Below are 20851 nucleotides of genomic sequence, written 5' to 3' on the forward strand. Positions count from 1 at the left end.
AGTTATATTAAAGGAGGCAGCAAAGGAAGTAAGCAAACCCTTAGCCATAATTATGAGAGCTTCCTTGGACTCAGGGGAGGTACCCATAGACTGGAAATGTGCAAATGTGACCCCAATTCACAAAGGAGGATCAAAGGCTGACACAAGTAATTATAGACCTGTGAGCTTAACTTCTGTTCCAGGAAAATTAATGGAGGCACTGGTTAAAGAAGCACTGCAGGATCATTTAGACAAGACTTCAGTTATAGCTCGGACACAGCATGGTTTTGTTAAGGGGAAGTCTTGCCTGACCAACTTGATTGGATACTATGATGCAGTCACAAAAGAACTGGATGCAGGGAATAACTTTGATATTATATACTTGGATCTTAGAAAGGCTTTTGATACTGTTGCACATGGAAGACTGCTACACAAATTGGAGCAGTGTGACATTGGAGGCAAATTACTGCTATGGATAAAGGGGTGGTTGAGGGGGAGAAGACAGAGAGTGGTAATCAATGGACACTGCTCATCGTGGACTGATGTTATTAGTGGAGTCCCTCAGGGCTCAGTGTTGGGTCCATTATTGTTTTCTGTATTTATAAATGATATTGATGATGGTATATCGGGCTTAATGTCCAAGTTTGCAGACGATACAAAGGTTGGCAGGGTTGTCAAGGACACTACTGACACTATGCTGCTGCAGCAGGATCTGGATAGGTTGAGCAGATGGGCTGAGAGGTGGCAAATGAAGTTTAACATTGACAAATGTAAAGTACTACACATGGGAAACAGCAACCCCAGAGCAACGTATCAACTCTGTGGTACTACACTGACAGTGGTAGAGAATGAAAGGGACTTGGGGGTGGTTGTGCAGGCAGATATGAAGTTCTCTGAGCAGTGCAGACGGGCTGCAAGAGTAGCTCATGGAGTATTGTCAATGATATACAGGAATTTTTCCAGCAGGGATAAGGAGGTGATTATTCCATTGTATAAGGCGATGGTCAGGCCACACCTAGAGTACTGTATACAGGTCTGGAGGCCTCATTTCAAGAAGGATGTAGAGCTGCTGGAACGAGTACAGAGAAGGGCAACAAGATTAGTGAATGGAACAAAGGGGTGCTCATACGAAGAAAGGCTTAAGTTTTGCAAATTACAGTGTCTGGAGACTAGGCACCAGCGAGGTGATCTGACAGAGGTGTATAAAGCCTTGAATGGTTTAAGCATGCTCAATGCTGATGGGATTCTTCCTCTAGCTCAGAAAAATCACCTGAGAGGGCATAAATTCAAATTGAGGAAAGACAGATGTAGGATAGACGTGCGGAAATTTGCCTTTAGCCAGCGGGTGGTTGGTTGGTTGGTGGAACAGACTTCCATGCCTTGTGGTGGAGGTTGATAGCCTAAATAAGTTTAAGGCTCAGCTGGACAGGTATTTTGAACGAACAGAGGGGTGAAGTGGAAGTGGGTTTTTTTTTTTTTTTTTTGGCTGATGCTGCATAAGCTTGCTTTCTTGCATCAAATGCCTCTACTAATGCTAATGCTAATGTCGAATCAAGATGACAGCACTGGGAGGTGAAAATTAATTTTCACACGGCGATTCAAGTCTGCATGCATGCCTCTGGTTACATCTGAGTACATACTGCATAGCATCATAGATCTATTTGCTGTCCAGAATGTAACTTTGAAGGGACCAATCAGGCGATCGCTTCATCAGTGCATGCTCGAATGCATAGTAATTCACAATTCACGCATTGTGTACAAACTGAATAAGTTATAAGTTATAGTGTTTTTGTGATTGCTATATAAACAGGTAATCGTGCATATTGTGATTTATAATTTAAATAAAACAATAAAGGCCAAATTAATTTTAGACATGCCATCAAAGAAAAAAAGTGGACATTAGTACTGCGTAGAAAGACTGCATAAAGAGATAATTAGAAAAAAACATTCCGCTAGTTTACAAAACTGGATTACAATAAGCCACTCCAAACCTGAAATTGACAAAGAAAATGAACATGATTGGAATGAAGATGAAATAAATGATGATGCTACTGAAATGGAAGTCCAAGAAAAAGCTCAAACAGTTGAAGTTCTTTTAAAAGAATTAGAAAGTGTAGACAATAACCAACAACAGTTGTCAGAAGAAAATGGCAGCAATAATATTAACATGGAACATGTAAGTCTGAATTTTAACGATCCAACCACATGGAACTTTAATACCCACAAAAACAGATCTCTTATGGTGCAACATGGTCCCGAACATATAGTCTTAAGTATGTATTCTGTCACTAATGGCCAATGTTTCAATAATTTGTGGAAATACAAAAATGAAGGTATTGAAAAAAAAAAAAGAGAGGAAATGATTATTTTATTGCAAAAATAAAGATGCAATATATTGTTTTCTGTGCCTCCTATTTGTATCTGGCACAAATAATGTTCCATTTTGCAGCTCAGATGGATTTAAGGATTGGAAACATCTAAACCCAAACGTTCTTTTTCATGAGAATTCATTACAACACATAAAACAATTTCACAAAATGGAAATTATTAGAAAAGGGTCTTCAAAAAGGTGGACAAATTGATGATGCTGCACAAGCAGCACTAAGTAGCAAAATTTCGAAATGGTGTCATATTTGAAAATAATATTGAAATGCATATTGTTCTGTGCTGAAAATAATTTGGCATTTCGTGGACATGCTAATAATATCGATACCGAAGAAAAAACCTGTGGGATATTTTTAAACTTTATAAAAATTTGTCAGCCAATTACGTTGGTGTGAAAAATGCTCTGGAATCGCATATTAAACACCACACTAATTATTTATCTCCAGAAATTCAGAATGAATTTATTAATTTGTTAGCAACAAAGTACGAAGTGAAATTATTTAAAATAACTAAATGCAACAAGTCATAATATGTTAAGAGTAAGAGTTTTATATCTATATAATATCAGTGTGGGTACACCATAGATAACTCTTAAGAAAAAACTACAATAGTAGTGTGAGAAGCATCATTTCCTCTGTATCTCATATTGTGCTCGATGATAGGCCAATAGCTTTGAAACAGTGCCGTTTCACTTCCACGAAACAGCAGATAACCGCTTGTCAGGATAAAGGAAAACCACTCTCTTCTAAATCTCTAACAGAGTGCTTACAATAGAAGTTTGACCAGAGCCTTGGTCTGCCCACTGGCATGGATACACAGAAAGTAGTTGACCAGCTCGACTTCTCGGTATGTGGGACAGGTAGTTGGATAGGTTTTACAAGTCCCACTGAGTTGCAGATGGTAATCTCTTTATCTTTTAATTCGGGCATAACAACAGCACTATTGCTTGCTTTAATTTTCTTCGTTCTATGAACAAAGAAAATTTTCGTGTCCATAAAACGAAGAAATAAAAAAATTCTAAAAACATTCGGTAGAGAATAAAATTCTATTTAGTGAATTCTAAAAAAAATCGGTAAAAAGAAAACATTTATCTCTAAATAGAAAAATTTTCTATAAAGAAGTTTGTTAAACAGAGGTCCGACTGTACTTATTATTTATTATGATTTTACCAATTATTGAAAAAAGGAGTGTAGCCACGAATTTGCCAAGGGCGCCGAAAACCTAGTTACGCCTCTGGTTCTTATACTAATGCTGAGTGATTTAGTGTTAGTAGTGTTAGTATAAGTATTAGTAAACTATGCAAGAAAACAAGCTTTATACAGCAACAGACAAAAAAAAAAAAAAGAAACGCCAACACTTCCTACATTATCTGTCCAACCCTGCCAATAATTTATCTAGTTCTTTCTTAAATTTATTTCAACTACTCACTTCCTGGACACAAGTTAGAAGTGTGTTCCAACAATAACTACCTTTTGGCTGAAAGCAACTTCTTAACGTCCGCAGCCATCCTTTCTCAGTTTAAATTTATGCCCCTGTGTGTGTGTGTGTGTGTGTGTGTGTGTGTGTGTGTGTGTGTGTGTGTGTGTGTGTGTGTGTGTGTGTGTGTGTGTGTGTGTGTGTGTTATCTGAACACGAGGAAGGATGCATTTTAGATCTTCTTACAGGTGCCTAGTTTTCAGACACTATAATTCACCCATTCCAACATACTAATGTCCTACCAGAAATGAGGTCTCCAGACATGTATTGCAGTACTTGAGATCCTCTTTTCGGCACTGTTCAGAGAAATTCATGTTTGATTGCCCAATTATTCCCCGGGTCATTTTTTTTCTCTGCAACCTGATCAGTTGGTATATTATTCTCGGGATTACTGCCGTCGATATGAAGTACCTTTGATTTGCCTACAGTGTTAAACCTCAGTTGTCAATTCTCAGTCTATCTGCCTAATTTTTATAGATCATGCTGCTGGGACCAACTGATAATGTTACCACGAGAAAATTCTACATGGGAAGCATTCAAGGAATTAATCATGAAAGCTGATAGGCTTTTCATGCCAAGTAAGAAATACACTTCAAGGTTGTCAGATAAACTGATGAAAATTGTGGCAGAGAAGAAAAGTGCATGGGATGCATATAAATTATCAGCACTTTCTGAAAAATGAGCTCTAGCTTCCTATCTAACTTGCAGGAGCCCTTAACCATATCACATCTTCTTGGCATTGATGCAAATTTTGAAGTACTGTTTAACTATTTGATATGCAAAATTTCTTTAATTATCTCTGACCAAAGTAATATGTCAACATTAGCATTAGTATAGTAATATGATGCAAGAAAGCAAGCCTATACAGCATCAGCCAATAAAAAACCTTTCCAATTTCACCTGTCTAATTTACTCCAAAAATTTGTTCAGTTCTTCCTTGAATTTATTTAAGCTATCAACATTCACAATGACAGATGGTAGTTTGTTGAAGAAATCAACCGCTTGCTGACTAAAGGAAAATTTCCACACATCTGTTCTACAACGTTCTTTTCTCAATTTAAATTTGTGCCCCCCCCCCTCGGGTGTGTAATCTGAGCAAGAATCCCATCAGCATTGAGCTTGCTGAAACCATTCAAAGCCTTATACATCTCAATCAGATCACCTCACAGGTGCCTAGTCTCCAGATGCTACAATTTGCAGAACTTAAGCCTTTCTTGGTAAGAATACCCCTTTGTTCCCCTCACCAATCACATTATCCTTCTCTCGCTTCTTCTAGCAGCTCTACATCCTTCCTAAAATGAGGCCTCCAGACCTGTATGCAGTACTCAAGATGTGGCCTGACAATTGCCTTATACAAGGGGATAATCACCTCCTTGTCTCTGCTAGCAACATTCCTATATATCATTGACAAGATACCATGAGCTGCTCTAGCAGTCTGTCTGCATTGCTCAGAAAAAAATCATTGTTATTGTTATTTGATTTTTAGGAGCATTAGCAACTAAGGCCATATTGCTCAGGGGATATGCGGTGGTCATTCCCTGACCTTTCCGCATCCTCCGTATTTGGTGGTGACGGGCTCGAACCCCGGTCTAATCAAGAAGCGTGTGCTACGCACTGCTGCTCCTGCCCACCTGGCTACGGAGGCGCCGAAAAAAATCATATCTGACTGCACAATTAACCCCCAGGTCTTATTCATTTGTCACTACTCTGAGTATAGTACAACACAGTTGGTATGTTATAATTTCATATCAGTCAGATATGAAATTTTCTGAGTAGTGCAGACAGGCTGCCAGAGCAGGTATTGTCAGTGATATACAGGAATTTTGATATACAGGAATAATGATAAACAGGAATATTCAAAATTTCATATCAGTCAGATATGAAATTATTATTATTATTTATTATTATTATTAGCCATATGGTGCAAGGAAGCTTGAGGCTTATGCTGCACCAGCCAAAAAAAAAAAAAAAAAAATTCTGAACTACCCCTGAGAGAGAGAGAGAGAGAGAGAGAGAGAGAGAGAGAGAGAGAGAGAGAGAGAGAGAGATAAAAGGGAATCACCAAGGAAAGAAGAATGATGATGTCCAGCTCAAGGCCCTGGGTGTGCCAAGCCCATACTCACCAGATGTGAGTCCCTGGGTGTGCCAAGCCCATACTCACCAGATGTGAGTCCCTGGGGTTAAATTTCTGAGTAGTAGTAGTGGCATGTGATGCAAGAAAGCAAGTGTATGAGCTTATGCAGCATCAGCCAAAAAAATCACACCATTCCCTCCAAATGCCTGTCCAGTTCCTCTTTAAATTTATTTAACCTATCAACTTCCACAATGACAGATGGAAGTTTGTTCCAACAATTAACCACCCGCTGGCTAAAAGCAAATTTCTGCACATCTGTTCTACATCTGTCTTTTCTTAATTTGAATTTATGCCCCCTTAGGTTCATAATCTGAACAAGTGGAAGGATCCCATCAGAATTCAGCGTGCTCAACCCATTCAAGGCCTAGTAGTGCAGACAGGCTGCCAGAGTGGGTATTGTCACTGATATACAGGAATTTTGCTAGAAGGGAAAAGGAGGTGATTATCCCTTTGTATAAGGCAATGGTCAGGCTATGCCTTGAGTAGTGCATACAGGTCTGGAGGCCTCATTTTACGAAGGATGTAGAGTTGCTTGAGCAAGTACAGAGAAGGGCAACAACATTAGTGAGGGGAAGAAATGGGTGGTCTTACCAAGAAAGGCTCAAGTTCTGCAAATTGCAGCATCTGGAGACTAGGCACCTGGAGGTGATCTTATTGAGGTGTATAACGCCTTGAATGAGTGAACAGGCTTAAATCTGATGGGTTTCTTCCTCTTGCTCAGATTGCGAACTTGTCTGGGCATAAATTCAAATTGAGGAAAGACAATTGCAGAATAGATGTTTAGAAATTTGCCTTTAGCCAGTGGATAGATGATTGCTGGAACAACCTTCCATCTGTTGTTGTGGAAGTTGATAGCTTAAATAAATAAATTCAAGGAGGAACTGGACAAACATTTAGAGGGAATAGATGTGTGAAATGTTTTTTTTTTGCTGATGTTACATTAGCTTGCTTTCTTGTGTCACATGCCTCTACTACTACTACCACCACCATCACCACTACCATTACTACTGCAACTCTGGGGTTACTGTTATCCATATGCAGTACTTTGCATTTGTCAATGTTAAACTTCAGTTGCCACCTTTCAGCCCATCTGCTTAACTTTTCTAGATCGGTGGCGTATTCGGGTCGGAACACACCGGAACAACATTCCGGTCCTTTTTTCTAAATGTCATAATAGGAAATCATTAAATTTATACACCTAATATTATGAAACAATGGCATAATCAAAGGGGAGGGAGAAATATCTATTTTACCCATTGCTACTAAAAATATATATTAATAGTAATCTTTAAAATTAATAGATTTATTTAAAATTTATTAAAAAACAAAAATATAAATTTCGCAATGAAACTTTTACATTTCTTACTAAAGTACAATGTGTTAGAAAAAGAGATCCAACGAAAGATATACTGTGATGCATGCGAATGTTGCATTTTTATTCGCCATGAGCTGAATGCTAGAACTGGTTGTTCTATGAACCGTGAGTCTGAAGTCTGATTCAGTTACTGTATAGTCGCTATGGCATTATCATAGTCTTCTGGAGAACGAGTATTCCGGTACCATTTTTTTTTTTTAGCTGTTCTAGATCCTCTTGTAGTAGCATTCTGTCATTAACAACCCTGCCAATCTTCTTATTGTCTGCAAACTTGGACATTAAGCCCAATATACCTTCATCAACGAAGGCTGTTCATAAGTAAATTATGGACAGGCACGATATGACCCAAGAGGCCCTTGTACCAAAACCCCCAAATACAACAACTACAGCAAGAATATGGCTAAAGGATTTTGTCTCTCTTTGAGGAGCCCTTGGTTGTGTTTGAAAAACAAGACTCCAATATTGAACATTTTTCCAAGTGTTCTGCAGTACTCATGATGTCCTTACCTGCTACAGGGTCTATATAGGGAACAAAAAGCAGACAAATGTTCATATATTCCTTGATATGTTTATGGGATATTTATAAATTTAATGTGTTCCTCATGATCACACTAAATTTTTTAATCTGACTGCCTGTTTGAAAATTAGGTTCAAAATTTTAGTCCAACCTGAAAGTGTTTTTTTTATCTGTATAATAGGAATTAAGATAATAATGAAACAGATTTAGGAATAACTGTACAGTCTGATATGAAGTTTTCTCACTGGTGTGGATAGGCTACTAGGACAGAATGTGGATTCAGTCAATAATATATAGGAACTTTGCTAGTAAAGATATAGAAGTGATTATTTTGTTATATAAAACAGTGGTTAGCCAGATTGTGAATATTGTGTACAGACTTGGAGACTCCAGTCTAGAAAGGATGTAGACCTCTTGGAGAGGGTATAGAGAAGAGTGACGAAATTAGTTAAGGGTACAGTGGGATGATATTCCTTATGAAAAATGATATTCCCTGATATTCCTTATACATCTCAATCAGATCACCTCACATGTGCCAATCTTCTTATTGTCTGCAAACTTGGACGTTAAGCCCAATATACCTTCATCAACGAAGGCTGATGAAGGTATATTGGGTTTTGTCTGCTATAGCATTTAGGAACCAGGCATTTGTAGGGTGACCTGATTGAAGTGTTTGACCTTGAATGGTTGGTGTAAACTGAATGCCAAGGGAATTATACGTAGTCAAATTATCATTAATAGAGGCATATGATGCAAGAAAGCAAATTTATATAGCATCAGCCAAAAAAAAAAAAATAAATAAATAAAACCCTTCCACTTTAACCCATCCATTCACTCCAAAATTTGTCTAGTTTTGCCTTGAACTTATTTAAGTTCTTGACCTCCGCTACAACAGATGGAAGTTTGTTCTAACTATCAACCACCCGCTGGCTAAAGGAAAATTTCCATACATCTATTCCACAATTGTCTTACTTCAATTTAAATTTATGTCTCCTCACGTGAGTAATCTGGGCAAGAGGAAGAATCCCATCAGCACTGAGCTTGCTCAAACCATTCAAGGCTTTATTCACCTCATTTAGATCATCTTGCAGATGCCTAGTCGTCAGATGCTGCAATTTGCAGAACTTAAGCCCTTTTGGTAACAGCAACTCGTTTTCCACAAACCAATCTCATTGCCCTTCTCTATACTCATTATAGCAACTCTACATCCTTCGTAAATGAGGCCTCTAGCCCTGTTTGCAGTATTTAAGACGTGGCCTGACCATCGCCTTATCTGACTGTATGTCATTATACAAGGGGATAATTGTCTCCTTATCCCTGCTAGCAAAATTCCTGTATACCATTGACAAGATACCACGAGCTACTCTTGCAGCTGGTCTGCACTGCTCAGAAAACTTCATATCTGACTATACAATTACCCACAGGTTCTTTTAATTCTCCACTACCCTGAGTGTAGTGCCAGTGGGTACATTACTCTGGGGTTACTGCTACCCATGTGCAGTACTTAACATTTTTCAATATTAAAATTCAGTTGCCACCTCAGCCCATCTACTCTTTTCCAGATCCTGTTGCAGTAGTATACTACTGCAACCTACTGCAACCATCTCATTAACAACCCTGCCAACTTGTGTATTAAGCCTGTTATACCTTCATCAGTATCATTGATAAATCAATGATACAAAAAACAACAATGGATCCAACACTGAACCCTGCGGGACTCCACTACTAACATTAGTCCACAAAGAGCAGTGTCCATTGATTACCACTCTCTGTCTTCTCCCACTCAACTATCCCTTTATTCCTAGCAGCAATTTGCCTTCAATGCCATTTTAGGCCTAAATGGATGTCAGATGAACCAATGAGATATATGGCAGGGAAGCAAAAATGCATGGGATACATACAAATTAACACGTGACACAGAAGCCTATGATAGATACAAGTTGATCTGTAACCAAGTTACAAAGGAGGTTAGGCAGGCGAAGACAGATTGCGAGAAATCTTTGGCAAGGGATGCAAAGAAAAACAGCAAAGAGTTCTTTACTTATGTAAACTCTAGAAGGAAGAGGATGAATCAGATTGGTCCACTTGATATCGACGGGTCAACTGTTGATGATCCTGCTCAGGTAGCTAACAAACTAAATGAATATTTTGCATCGACATTCACACATGAGGAGTTATTCAGCGAGGGGCATGCCAGAGGTGTATTCAATTCTGGCAGTAAACTAGAGAATCTTGTAATAACTGAGAGTAAAGTGGAAGAGAAATTGTTGAAGATAAACACAAGAAAGGCATCTGGGGTGGATGGGATCTATAAAGGTATATTAAAGGAGGCAGCAAAGGAAGTAAGCAAACCCTTAGCCATAATTATAAGAGCTTCCTTGGACTCAGGGGAGGTACCCATGGACTGGAGATGTGCAAATGTGACCCCAATTCACAAAGGAGGATCAAAGGCTGACACAAGTAATTATAGACCTGTGAGTTTAACTTCTGTTCCCGGATAATTAATGGAGGCACTGGTTAAAGAAACACTGCAGGATCATCTAGACAAGACTTCAGTTATAGCTCGGACACAGCATGGTTTTGTTAAGGGGAAGTCTTGCCTGACCAATTTGATTGGATACTATGATGCAGTCAGAAAAGAACTGGATGCAGGGAATAACTTTGATATTATATACTTGGATCTTAGAAAGGCTTTTGATACTGTTGCACATGGAAGACTGCTGCACAAATTGGAGCAGTGTGCCATTGGAGGCAAATTGCTGCTATGGATAAAGGGGTGGTTGAGGGGTAGGAGAAGACAGAGAGTGGTAATCAATAGACACTGCTCATCGTGGACTAATGTTATTAGTGGAGTCCCTCAGGGTTCAGTATTGGATCCATTATTGTTTTCTGTATTTATAAATGATATTGATGATGGTATATCAAGCTTAATGTCCAAGTTTGCAGACGATACGAAGGTTGGCAGGGTTGTCAAGGACACTACTGACACTATACTGCTGCAACAGGATCTGGAGAGGTTGAGCAGATGGGCTTCGAGGTGGCAAATGAAGTTTAACATTGACAAATGTAAAGTACTACATATGGGAAACAGCAATCCCAGAGCAACGTATCAGTTCTGTGGTACTACACTGACAGTGGTAGAGAACGAAAAGGACCCAGGGTAATTGTGCAGGCAGATATGAAGTTTTCTGAGCAATGTAGATGGTCTGCAAGAGTAGTTCATGGTGTCTTATCAATGATATACAGGAATTTTTCTAGAAGGGATAAGGAGGTGATTATCCACTTGTATAAGGCAATGGTCAGGCCACACCTTGAGTACTGTATACAGGTCTGGAGGCGTCATTTTAAGAAGGATGTAGAGCTGTTGGAACGAGTACAGAGAAGGGCAGCAAGATTAGTGAATGTAACGAAGGGTTGCTCTTACGAAGAAAGGCTTAAGTTTTGCACATTACAGTGTCTGGAGACTAGGCACCAGTGAGGTGATCTGATAGAGGTGTATAAAGCCCTGAATGGTTTGGGCATGCTCAATACTGATGGGATTCCTCCTCTTGCTCAGAACCTGAGAGGGCATAAATTCAAATTGAGTTAAGACAGATCTAGGATAGATGTGCGGAAGTTTGCCTTTAGCCAGCGGGTAGTTGGTTGGTGGAACAGACTTCCATCCCTTTTTGTGGAAGTTGATTGCTTTAATAAATTTAAGGTTGAGCTGGACAGGTATTTGGTATGAACGGATGGGTGAAATGGGAGCGTTTTTTTGTTTTGGCTGATGCTGCATAAGCTCGCTTTCTTGCATCATATACCTCTAGTAATGCTAATCCTTTTCCTTCTAGTATATATGAGACTAATAGTGATTTTAATAGAGATAGACTTTAAATATATATAGGCTACAGTGCTTGGAAACTAGATACCTTATAGGAGACTTGATTTAGATGTAGAAGGCTCTGAGAGGTGAAAGTAAAATGATGATGGAGGAATTTTCACTGTTATAAATGATTCCAGAACTAGGAGCCAAAAATTCAAATTATGGGGGAAGAGGTTTAAAACTGGATTGTGAGAGGTTCTCTTTTACTAGGAAGGTGTTTATTACTGGAATAAGTTGCCTTCATAGGTTGTCGAGGTTGACATTTTGGGAAAATTCAGTGGTCAGTTGGATAGGTACCTTCGTGAGGAGGGAGTCCTCACATAGGTAAGCAAGCAGATTATTTTATTATTTATCAATAATTATTTGCATTTTTAATTAATTAATTATTACTTATTTATTTATTTTTATTTTTATTTTTTTGGTCAGTGTAGCAAAAGCCTAGGGATTCCTTTCCCTATATGGCTAATACTAATCTACAGTAATTATTCTCTGACATTGTAGAGCAGTTGGGTTCTTATGTGGGAGATGTGTATTTTATTATTATTTTTTACATGTGTTCCCCAAAAAGAGCCTTCTTCCCCCCCCCACCCTCCTGCAGTAATGATGTATTTTTTCATGATTTTAAGAACTTGTCATCATGCTTGTTTCAAGTATTTTAAAGTGTTGCCTCAAGTCAGTTATTACAGTTGATATAGGTGATATATATATATATATATATATATATTAAAGTTACTGTGTTTTTATTCATTGTTTTTATCATATACAGTAAACCCTCGATTTAATGGACTAATAAGGGAGAAGGGGGTGTCCTTTAATGCTGAAAGTTTGTTAAATCGAATGTAACCTGGGGGTCATTTTTTTATTGTTCTTAATGTAAAAAAAAGCTTTAATACAATATAAAATTATGTTGCAATTTGACCTTTGATTTATGGATATCAGAAACAGTTTGGTTTTTTTACGCCTAAATTTCACAAACGTGTGCTACTTAGATGCCTTGTTCTAATTTCTCAATATAAGTTACCACATTTAAGTTCACACACTTTCTTTTAACTCCTCTATCACTTGATGCCATTTTAAATTGTAAGGATTGCAAAATTATTTAATAAATAAAATCACAATTCAGAAATCACAGGAACACTGTATACAACCTGACTGCACGATAGCTTGACGCAGACTGAGACCAAAACAAAGTGAATCGGTAGACCTGCAGTATAGTGTTCCGAGTCACCACCAGCTCTGTTATCTGTAATCTGGGAAAACAGCTATTTGAACACGTTTTCAGAAAGAATAAAAAACAATTTCCTGAATTTTATTATAAAAATAAAAGTAGGTATTTATCAAAACAATAATGTAAATATATAATTATTATTAATTTTTAATTAATAATAACACTGAAGTTTTGTATAACCTAAAAAAAAAAATAATATGGTCGAGATTAATATGTACATTACTGTATTATTATTTGTCCGGTCTGTTAAATCCGTTATATCAGGGTCCATTAAATCAAGGGTTTACTGTATATATTTTTGCATCAATTTTAATAAACGATATATTTTTTTATTGCTTTTAGTAGCTGTTGTTACTTTCAGTACAATAAATATGTACCAGGTGGTTATAAAATAAATTTCCCCATCCTGGAGACCCTAGTGTCAAAACGGTTAGAGATAGCACTGTGAAAATTGGTGGGTATGTCATTTAGGGTATGGGGAAGCGATTTATATAAGGGAAAAAAAAAAAAAAAAAAAAAGTTCAAATTTCCACCACCAGGATTAGATTTTAATATCAGAACTTAGAAATCTACAGATATTGTTATGTGCTTTCCTTCACTTGAGATTACATTCTGAAAACCGAGGACTGCATGTGACACAGTTTAGCCTAGCATCTCATTGAGGATGTTGGCTACATGCTGTTTAATGCTTGCTTTCAAATTGACAAGCATATGCATGCTGCCACAGTAAACTCTGTCTTTCAGGTATCCCCATAGCCAGAAATCACAGGAATTGAGATCTGGTGATCGGGCTGGCCAGAACTGCGGGAAGCTTAGAAATGATGCGATCATTTACAGATGTTGAATGCAGCAGTTCCTTCACTTGTTGCCCAAAGTGGGGGATGGGCACCATTTTGTATTAACACTACAGTCTCCAAGCATTACCATTCTTGCAGAGTGGGGATAATTTGATCTCTTGGAAGAGAGCAGTACTGTGCACTAGTTACTGTACACCTTATGGGGCCATGAGGTGTAGACTCTTCAAAGAAAAATGGTCTGATTATAAACCCTGCTGTGAATCCACATCATACTGTAACGTATGGACTTTGTAGTGGTCTTTCATGCACAGCAGATTAGCATTAGCATTAGTATTAGTAGAGGCATTTGATGCAAGAAAGCAAGCTTATGCAGCATCAGCCAAAAAAAAAAAAAAACCACTTCCACTTCACCCCTCTGTTCTTTCAAAATACCTGTCCAGCTGAGCCTTAAACTTATTTAGGCTATCAACCTCCACTACACGGGATGGAAGTCTGTTCCACCAACTAACCACCCGCTGGCTAAAGGCAAATTTCCGCACGTCTATCCTACATCTGTCTTTCCTCAATTTGAATTTATGCCCTCTCAGGTGATTTTTCTGAGCTAGAGGAAGAATCCCATCAGCATTGAGCATGCTTAAACCATTCATTGAGCATGCTTAAACCATTAAACCATACACCTCTATCAGATCACCTCGCTGGTGCCTAGTCTCCAGACACTGTAATTTGCAAAACTTAAGCCTTTCTTTGTAAGAGCACCCCTTTGTTCCATTCACTAATCTTGTTGCTCTTCTCTGTACTCGTTCCAGCAGCTCTACATCCTTCTTGAAATAAGGCCTCCAGACCTGTATACAGCACTCTAGGTGTGGCCTGACCATTGCCTTATACAATGGAATAATCACCTCCTTATCCCTGCTGGAAAAATTCCTGTATATCATTGATAATACTCCATGAGCTACTCTTGCAGCCCGTCTGCACTGCTCAGAGAACTTCATATCTGCCTGCACAACCACCCCCAAGTCCCTTTCATTCTCTACCACTGTCAGTGTAGTACCACAGAGTTGATATGTTGCTCTGGGGTTGCTGTTTCCCATGTGTAGTACTTTACACTTGTCAATGTTAAACTTCATTTGCCACCTCTCAGCCCATCTGCTCAACCTTTCCAGATCCTGTTGCAGCAGCATAGTGTCAGTAGTGTCCTTGACAACCCTGCCAACCTTTGTATCATCTGCAAACGTGGACATTAAGCTTGATATACCATCATCAATATCATTTATAAATACAGAAAACAATAATGGACCCAACACTGAACCCTGAGGGACTCCACTAATGACATTAGTCAACGATGAGCAGTGTCCATTGATTACCACTCTCTGTCTTCTCCCCCTCAACCACCCCTTTACCCATAGCAGCAATTTGCCTCCAATGTCACACTGCTCCAATTTGTGTAGCAGTCTTCCATGTGCAACAGTATCAAAAGCCTTTCTAAGATCCAAGTATATAATATCAAAGTTATTTCCTGCATCCAGTTCTTTTGTGACTGCATCATAGTATCCAATCAAATTGGTCAGGCAAGACTTCCCCTTAACAAAACCATGCTGTGTCTGAGCTATAACTGAAGTCTTGTCTAAATGATCCTGCAGTGCTTCTTTAACCAGTGCCTCCATTAATTTTCCTGGAACAGAAGTTAAGCTCACAGGTCTATAATTACTTGTGTCAGCCTTTGATCCTCCTTTGCGAATTGGGGTCACATTTGCACTTTTCCAGTCTATGGGTATCTCCCCTGAGTCCAAGGAAGCTCTCATAATTATGGCTAATGGTTTGCTTACTTCCTTTGCTGCCTCCTTTAATATAACTGGATAGATCCCATCCACCCCAGGTGCCTTTCTTGTGTTTATCTTCAGCAGTTTCTCCTCCACTTTACTCTCAGTTATTTCAAGATTCTGTAGCTTACTGCTAGAATTGAATACACCTCTGGCATTACCCTCGCTGAATAACTCCTCATGTGTGAATGTCGATGCAAAATATTCATTTAGTTTGTTAGCTACCTGAGCAGGATCATCAACACTTGACCCATCAATATCAAGTGGACCAATCTGATCATCCCCTTCCTTCTAGAGTTTACATAAGTAAAGAACTCTTTGCTGTTTTTCTTTGCATCCCTTGCCAAGGATTTCTCGTAATCTGCCTTTGCCTGCCTAACCTCCTTTGTAACTTGGTTGCATATCAACTTGTATCTATCATAGGCTTCTGTGTCATGTGTTAATTTGTAAGTATCCCATGCATTTTTCTTCTCTGCCATATGCCTCATTAGTTCATCTGACATCCATTTAGGCCTAAACCTTGAACAATATTTCTTAGTTGGTATGTAAAGTCTAGTAGCTTCCAAGATAAGTTCTTTAAATGCTTCCCATTTTGCATTTGCTGTTGGTAACATCATCAGTTGGTCCCACTGTATAGAATTTAAATACTGTTTCAGTCCATCGTAGTCGCCTTTACGGAAGCAATAACCCTTCCCTTTACCCCTAATGGTAGTTACCTCTTTGAGTAGATCCCACTTCAGCACACTGTGATCAATGCCACCTAGTGGTTCATTTATCTGCAGATTCTTAATGCATGAAGAATCACTGCTGATAATCAAATCAAGAGTATTACTCCCTCTAGTTGCCTCCCGAACATGCTGATGTAGAAAACAATCATCCAATAAATCCACAAAAGCCCTGCTAGTGTGTGAGTGACCAGCCCCCAAATTCCAGTCAATATCTGGGAAATTAAAATCTCCCATTATAAGACTCTCTGATTTACTGGCCCACTCTATTTCCCTGTACAGTTTCTTATTATACTCATCAGAGTCATTAGGCCTATAGCACACTCCTACTCTCAATTTTGATCTCCCAATGCTTATGTCACACCAAACTGACTCAATACTGCTCTGTCTAGCGATGTCGACTGGCTTCACTTCCTTGGTTTTTATGTGTTTCTTAACTAATAGCATAACCCCTCCCCCCTTCCTATCCTGTCTATCCTTTCTGTAGACTTTGTACTCCCCAAATTCCAGTTCTGCATCCCTTATTTCTGTGTGACACCACGTCTCTGATATCCCAACAATATCTGCCTTTGATGTTTTGAGTAATACCTCAAATTCATCAAATTTATTTACTAAACTCCTAGCATTGGTGTACACGCAAGTATACCTGCACCTGTTTCTATTCTTAGCTACCCTAACACAACCCATGTGTTTACTTGTACCGCAATGGCTCCCTGCAGTCTCTGAAATACCATGCATCTTGTTTTTCAGGCTTCTGCTCATTCTAATAGAAGCAGTGCAAGAATCTCTTTCACCTCTGCCAGTGGCTACTGTCAATCTATTGGTCTTTGTCTCCCCCCAAGCTAGCAGTTTTCCGACCCACCTAACACTGCCTCGATAGCATCAGCAAATATTCTTGCACCCTTTCTATTTAAGTGTATCCCATCCCTGTAGAAGCAATCTCTCCTGTTAACAAGTACAGTCCAGGCTGAAAAAAATTCTACCCCTTGAGCCTTGCACAATCTTTCCAGGGCCGAATTGATCGACAAGGCTCTCATCATATACTCCCTCCTATCGTGTCTGGGCAGAATTGCAGACACTTTCAAATTCAACCCTAATTCTCAGCTTTTGTTCAACAGTGACCTGTACTTGTTAAGTAATTCTGCCTGTCTCCTACTCTTAATATTATTAGTGCCAACGTGTACAACTATATCACCTTTTGTGCCCTTAAAAGATGATATTTGCTCTACAACGTCATCAACCTTTACCCCTGGCAGACATACCCTGGACAAGAAGTTTCCCATATTCGGCAGTTTTGTACATTTGCAGCCACATGAAGAGTGAAATGTGCCTCATCAGACCACAAGATTATTCGAGCTCATGTATCATCAAGTTCCATACGAGCCAGGAATCGTAGAGCAAAGTCTATTCATTGTTGCTAATCGCAAGACTTTAGTTCTTGCACTATGTGAATCTTGTACTGGAACCAGTGTAAAATTATTCGAAGCACTTTACGTACAGTAGACCAAGGACAGTTTAAGTCTCTTGACGCACCTCTGGCACTACTGACTGGTAGTGTTTCACATTCTGACCTGGAAGCCATTGCAACTGCCACTTCATCCACTACCTCCATTCCGATACGTGGTCATCCCCTGCCTGGAATTACATCTAACTCCACAGTCGCTTCAAATTTCTTTATTAGTTTTCAAAGCCCCAATGACATCAAACAAAGCAAACCTTTAAATTTCCGATATTCATATAGTGCTGCATTAGTGTTGCTATTATTCTGGTAGCACAGTTTTACTAAAAGAACATGTTCCTTTTTTGTAAGAGCCATAATGGTTACTGACAGTGGCGTTGGTCTTTCTGCTTTTATCTAACAGGATGTTATTTGTGTAAGCAGAGCTTCTTGAAGTAAATGACAACTTTTACATATGTGCAGTGCGTTTTTCCCATGGTGGCAGAAATTTGAACTGATTTTTTTTATTCTACAGATCGCTTACCCATACCCTAAATTACATACCCACCGATTTTCACAGTGCTAACTCTAACCGTTTTGACACTAGGGTCTCCTTAATAGGGAAATGTATTTTATAACCAATATGTACAGTGACCAACTTTTTAATAGTTGGTCACTGTACATATAAAGTGCCTGCAAAAGCTTTATATGCAACTTATTTCAGCCCTGAGAGGTTATTCACCATGAAAATGAAAAAAATAATGGCTGTAACCCAATTTATAATCTTTTAATATGGTAGTTTGAAAAATGATATATGTGTATTTCTGAATTTAATCTGATTGTAAAACCGTAATGGAATTAACAGAATAAAATTTCTGTAATAAATAGTATGCTGCTTGAAAGCTTATTATGAATGTTTCATTTTATTTTTTTAAAATGTTTTTGACATTGAGAATTTCTAATATTGTAATGCTGCACTTTCATCATTATTATACAGTAAGTCCATGACTCATGTAAGCCCAAGTTACGTAACTTGAGACACGTAAATTTTTTTTCTCTCAAATTTTTTTTTTTGTTTTAGGATTGTAAAATTTAAAACAGTAAAAAAAAAAAATAATAAATAAAAAAGCAACCAAACACGGCATGCACAAATTGCACAAGTGAGATACTGAGTGACAAATTTACGAAGCTTAAAAAATAGGAATGAAGAGAACATTCCGAAAATTTATTTAATTCACCATAATAACGTAAAAACACACAATTCCAGCTATCCGTATATTGCAAGTGCAAAAAGATCAAGTGTACTACCTGTTTATAATAGAATGCATTAAGAGAAAATTCCAATAAACCGGAAAGTGCAAACTGATTTTATTGTTTTATGGTAGTGATCTTCAGAAATGCACTTTAGTAAAATGTGAGCTCACTTGAGGTGATAGTAGTGTGTTTCTGCCTTAACCCTGTGAAGTTCTTTACAGAAAATTTCATTTTGACCATTATCATGGTACTGGCTAAGAGAATAAGTGGCGATACTAGTAAATATACCAAGAAAAGGAATGTATGATCGATTTGGATCAGAAAATTAAAATAATAAGATCTCTTGATCTCTTGGATAATTTGATAATTTATACGAACATAGCCACATGTTAACAAGTATTGCGCAGAATTTAGATTTGTCGGTGTCAACAGTGAACACAATAATAAAGGACAAAGACGGAATACGAGAAGCAGTGAAGGGATCAGCACCAGTGAAGTCAACTATAATAACCAAGGCTACGAAATACATAAGAGTTTTTACAATACAGTGACATGCATTTTTTTTTTTTTTTTTCCCTCCTACGGCACCTCCGTAGCCAGGTGGGCAGTTTTACCAACCAGCAATGCGTAGCACATGCTTCTTGATTAGATCGGGATTCGAGCCCGTGACCACCAAATACGGAGGATGCAGAAAGGTCAGGGAATGACCACTGCATATCCCTGGAGAAATATGGCCTTAGTTGCTAATGCTCCTAAAAACCAAATAACAACAACAACAGCGTTTTTTTTTTTTTTTTTTCCTTTTATGTTTTCTTTTCTTATGTGGCACTCCAGCTACTTCGTTGTCCCCAGATAAAGTTTTTAATTGAACTAATTAAAAATATATAACTATTTTTCTTCATTTTTCTGAGGATATTATTGGTTTTTGTAATTTTGGCATATCAGGATATAGTAACAATATTTTAGTAGTCATTCCTAAGTCCTAGAATGTATCTCTTACGTATGTCAGGGCTTACTGTACTTGTAATTTTGTAATATTCTTATTAATTGGTATTCTTAATTTTTGATTATTAAAGCTCAGGGAAGATTTTGATGGCGGAGTGGACTTAAAACTTACAGAAGAGCATCATCCTCATGATGTGGCACAACTATTGAAGGAATACTTCCGTGATCTTCCTGAACCTCTTCTGACTAGAGATCTATATCCTGCATTTGTGGCTACTCAGAGTAAGAAGTATATTTATTATTACCTTAAAACTATTCAAATCTGTTTGATTCAAAGTGATGCCCTGTCATCTCTTTAATTTTTACATTGACTAAACACAAGACAATCTCAGACCCAGTGCAAAGCTCAAAATGGAAAATTTTACAAACCAGAATGCTTATCAGTATAATAAAACAGAAGGTAGTTAACATGTATACGTGATATTACCAAGGGGTATGTTGAATCAAAATTGTATTCCAGCATTATTCTGAGTTCTGACCAAATGACCCAAATTTTTTTTAAATTTTAGTTTCCCTTGTTTTAGTTTATTTAAGATTTATTTCAGCTAAGGTAAAGAAAGCCTGCACGAGAAGCATACAGAAGTTTGATGAAATTTACCGCTAAAAGTACTTTGCCGTAACGGCATTTGTATTGTTGCTTGCTCGGTAAACAGACGGTGGGTGTTATCAGTCTGGAGTAGAAGTTGAGTCCCACTGGAGCTTGAAACCCTCCCGAAGTGGAGGGGGGTAACCTGACCCTTTTTCTTTAGAATCATTAATTGAATCACAAACAAAGTCATATTGGAAGTTCTGGCATCGTAAAAAATGTTCATAACGTAGTTTCACTGGTAAACTTTTTCGAAGTTTGACGTGCTTC

General features: G+C 38.2%; 1 protein-coding gene across 2 annotated transcripts in view; it reads left to right on the forward strand.

Moving 5' to 3' along the window:
* RhoGAP102A (Rho GTPase activating protein at 102A) overlaps positions 1-20851 on the forward strand; it is a 284922-nt gene that overhangs the window by 154845 nt on the left and 109226 nt on the right. For both annotated transcript variants that reach the window (XM_090388211.1, XM_090388210.1), the window contains one exon: positions 20067-20217. In XM_090388211.1, coding sequence (XP_090244337.1) covers positions 20067-20217 — 151 coding nt within the window. The remainder of the gene's footprint in view (positions 1-20066; positions 20218-20851) is intronic.

The sequence above is a fragment of the Mastigoproctus giganteus genome, chromosome 2 (genome assembly GCF_048544385.1).
Source record: "Mastigoproctus giganteus isolate SK-2022 chromosome 2, ASM4854438v1, whole genome shotgun sequence".
NCBI classification, from domain to species: domain Eukaryota; kingdom Metazoa; phylum Arthropoda; class Arachnida; order Uropygi; family Thelyphonidae; genus Mastigoproctus; species Mastigoproctus giganteus.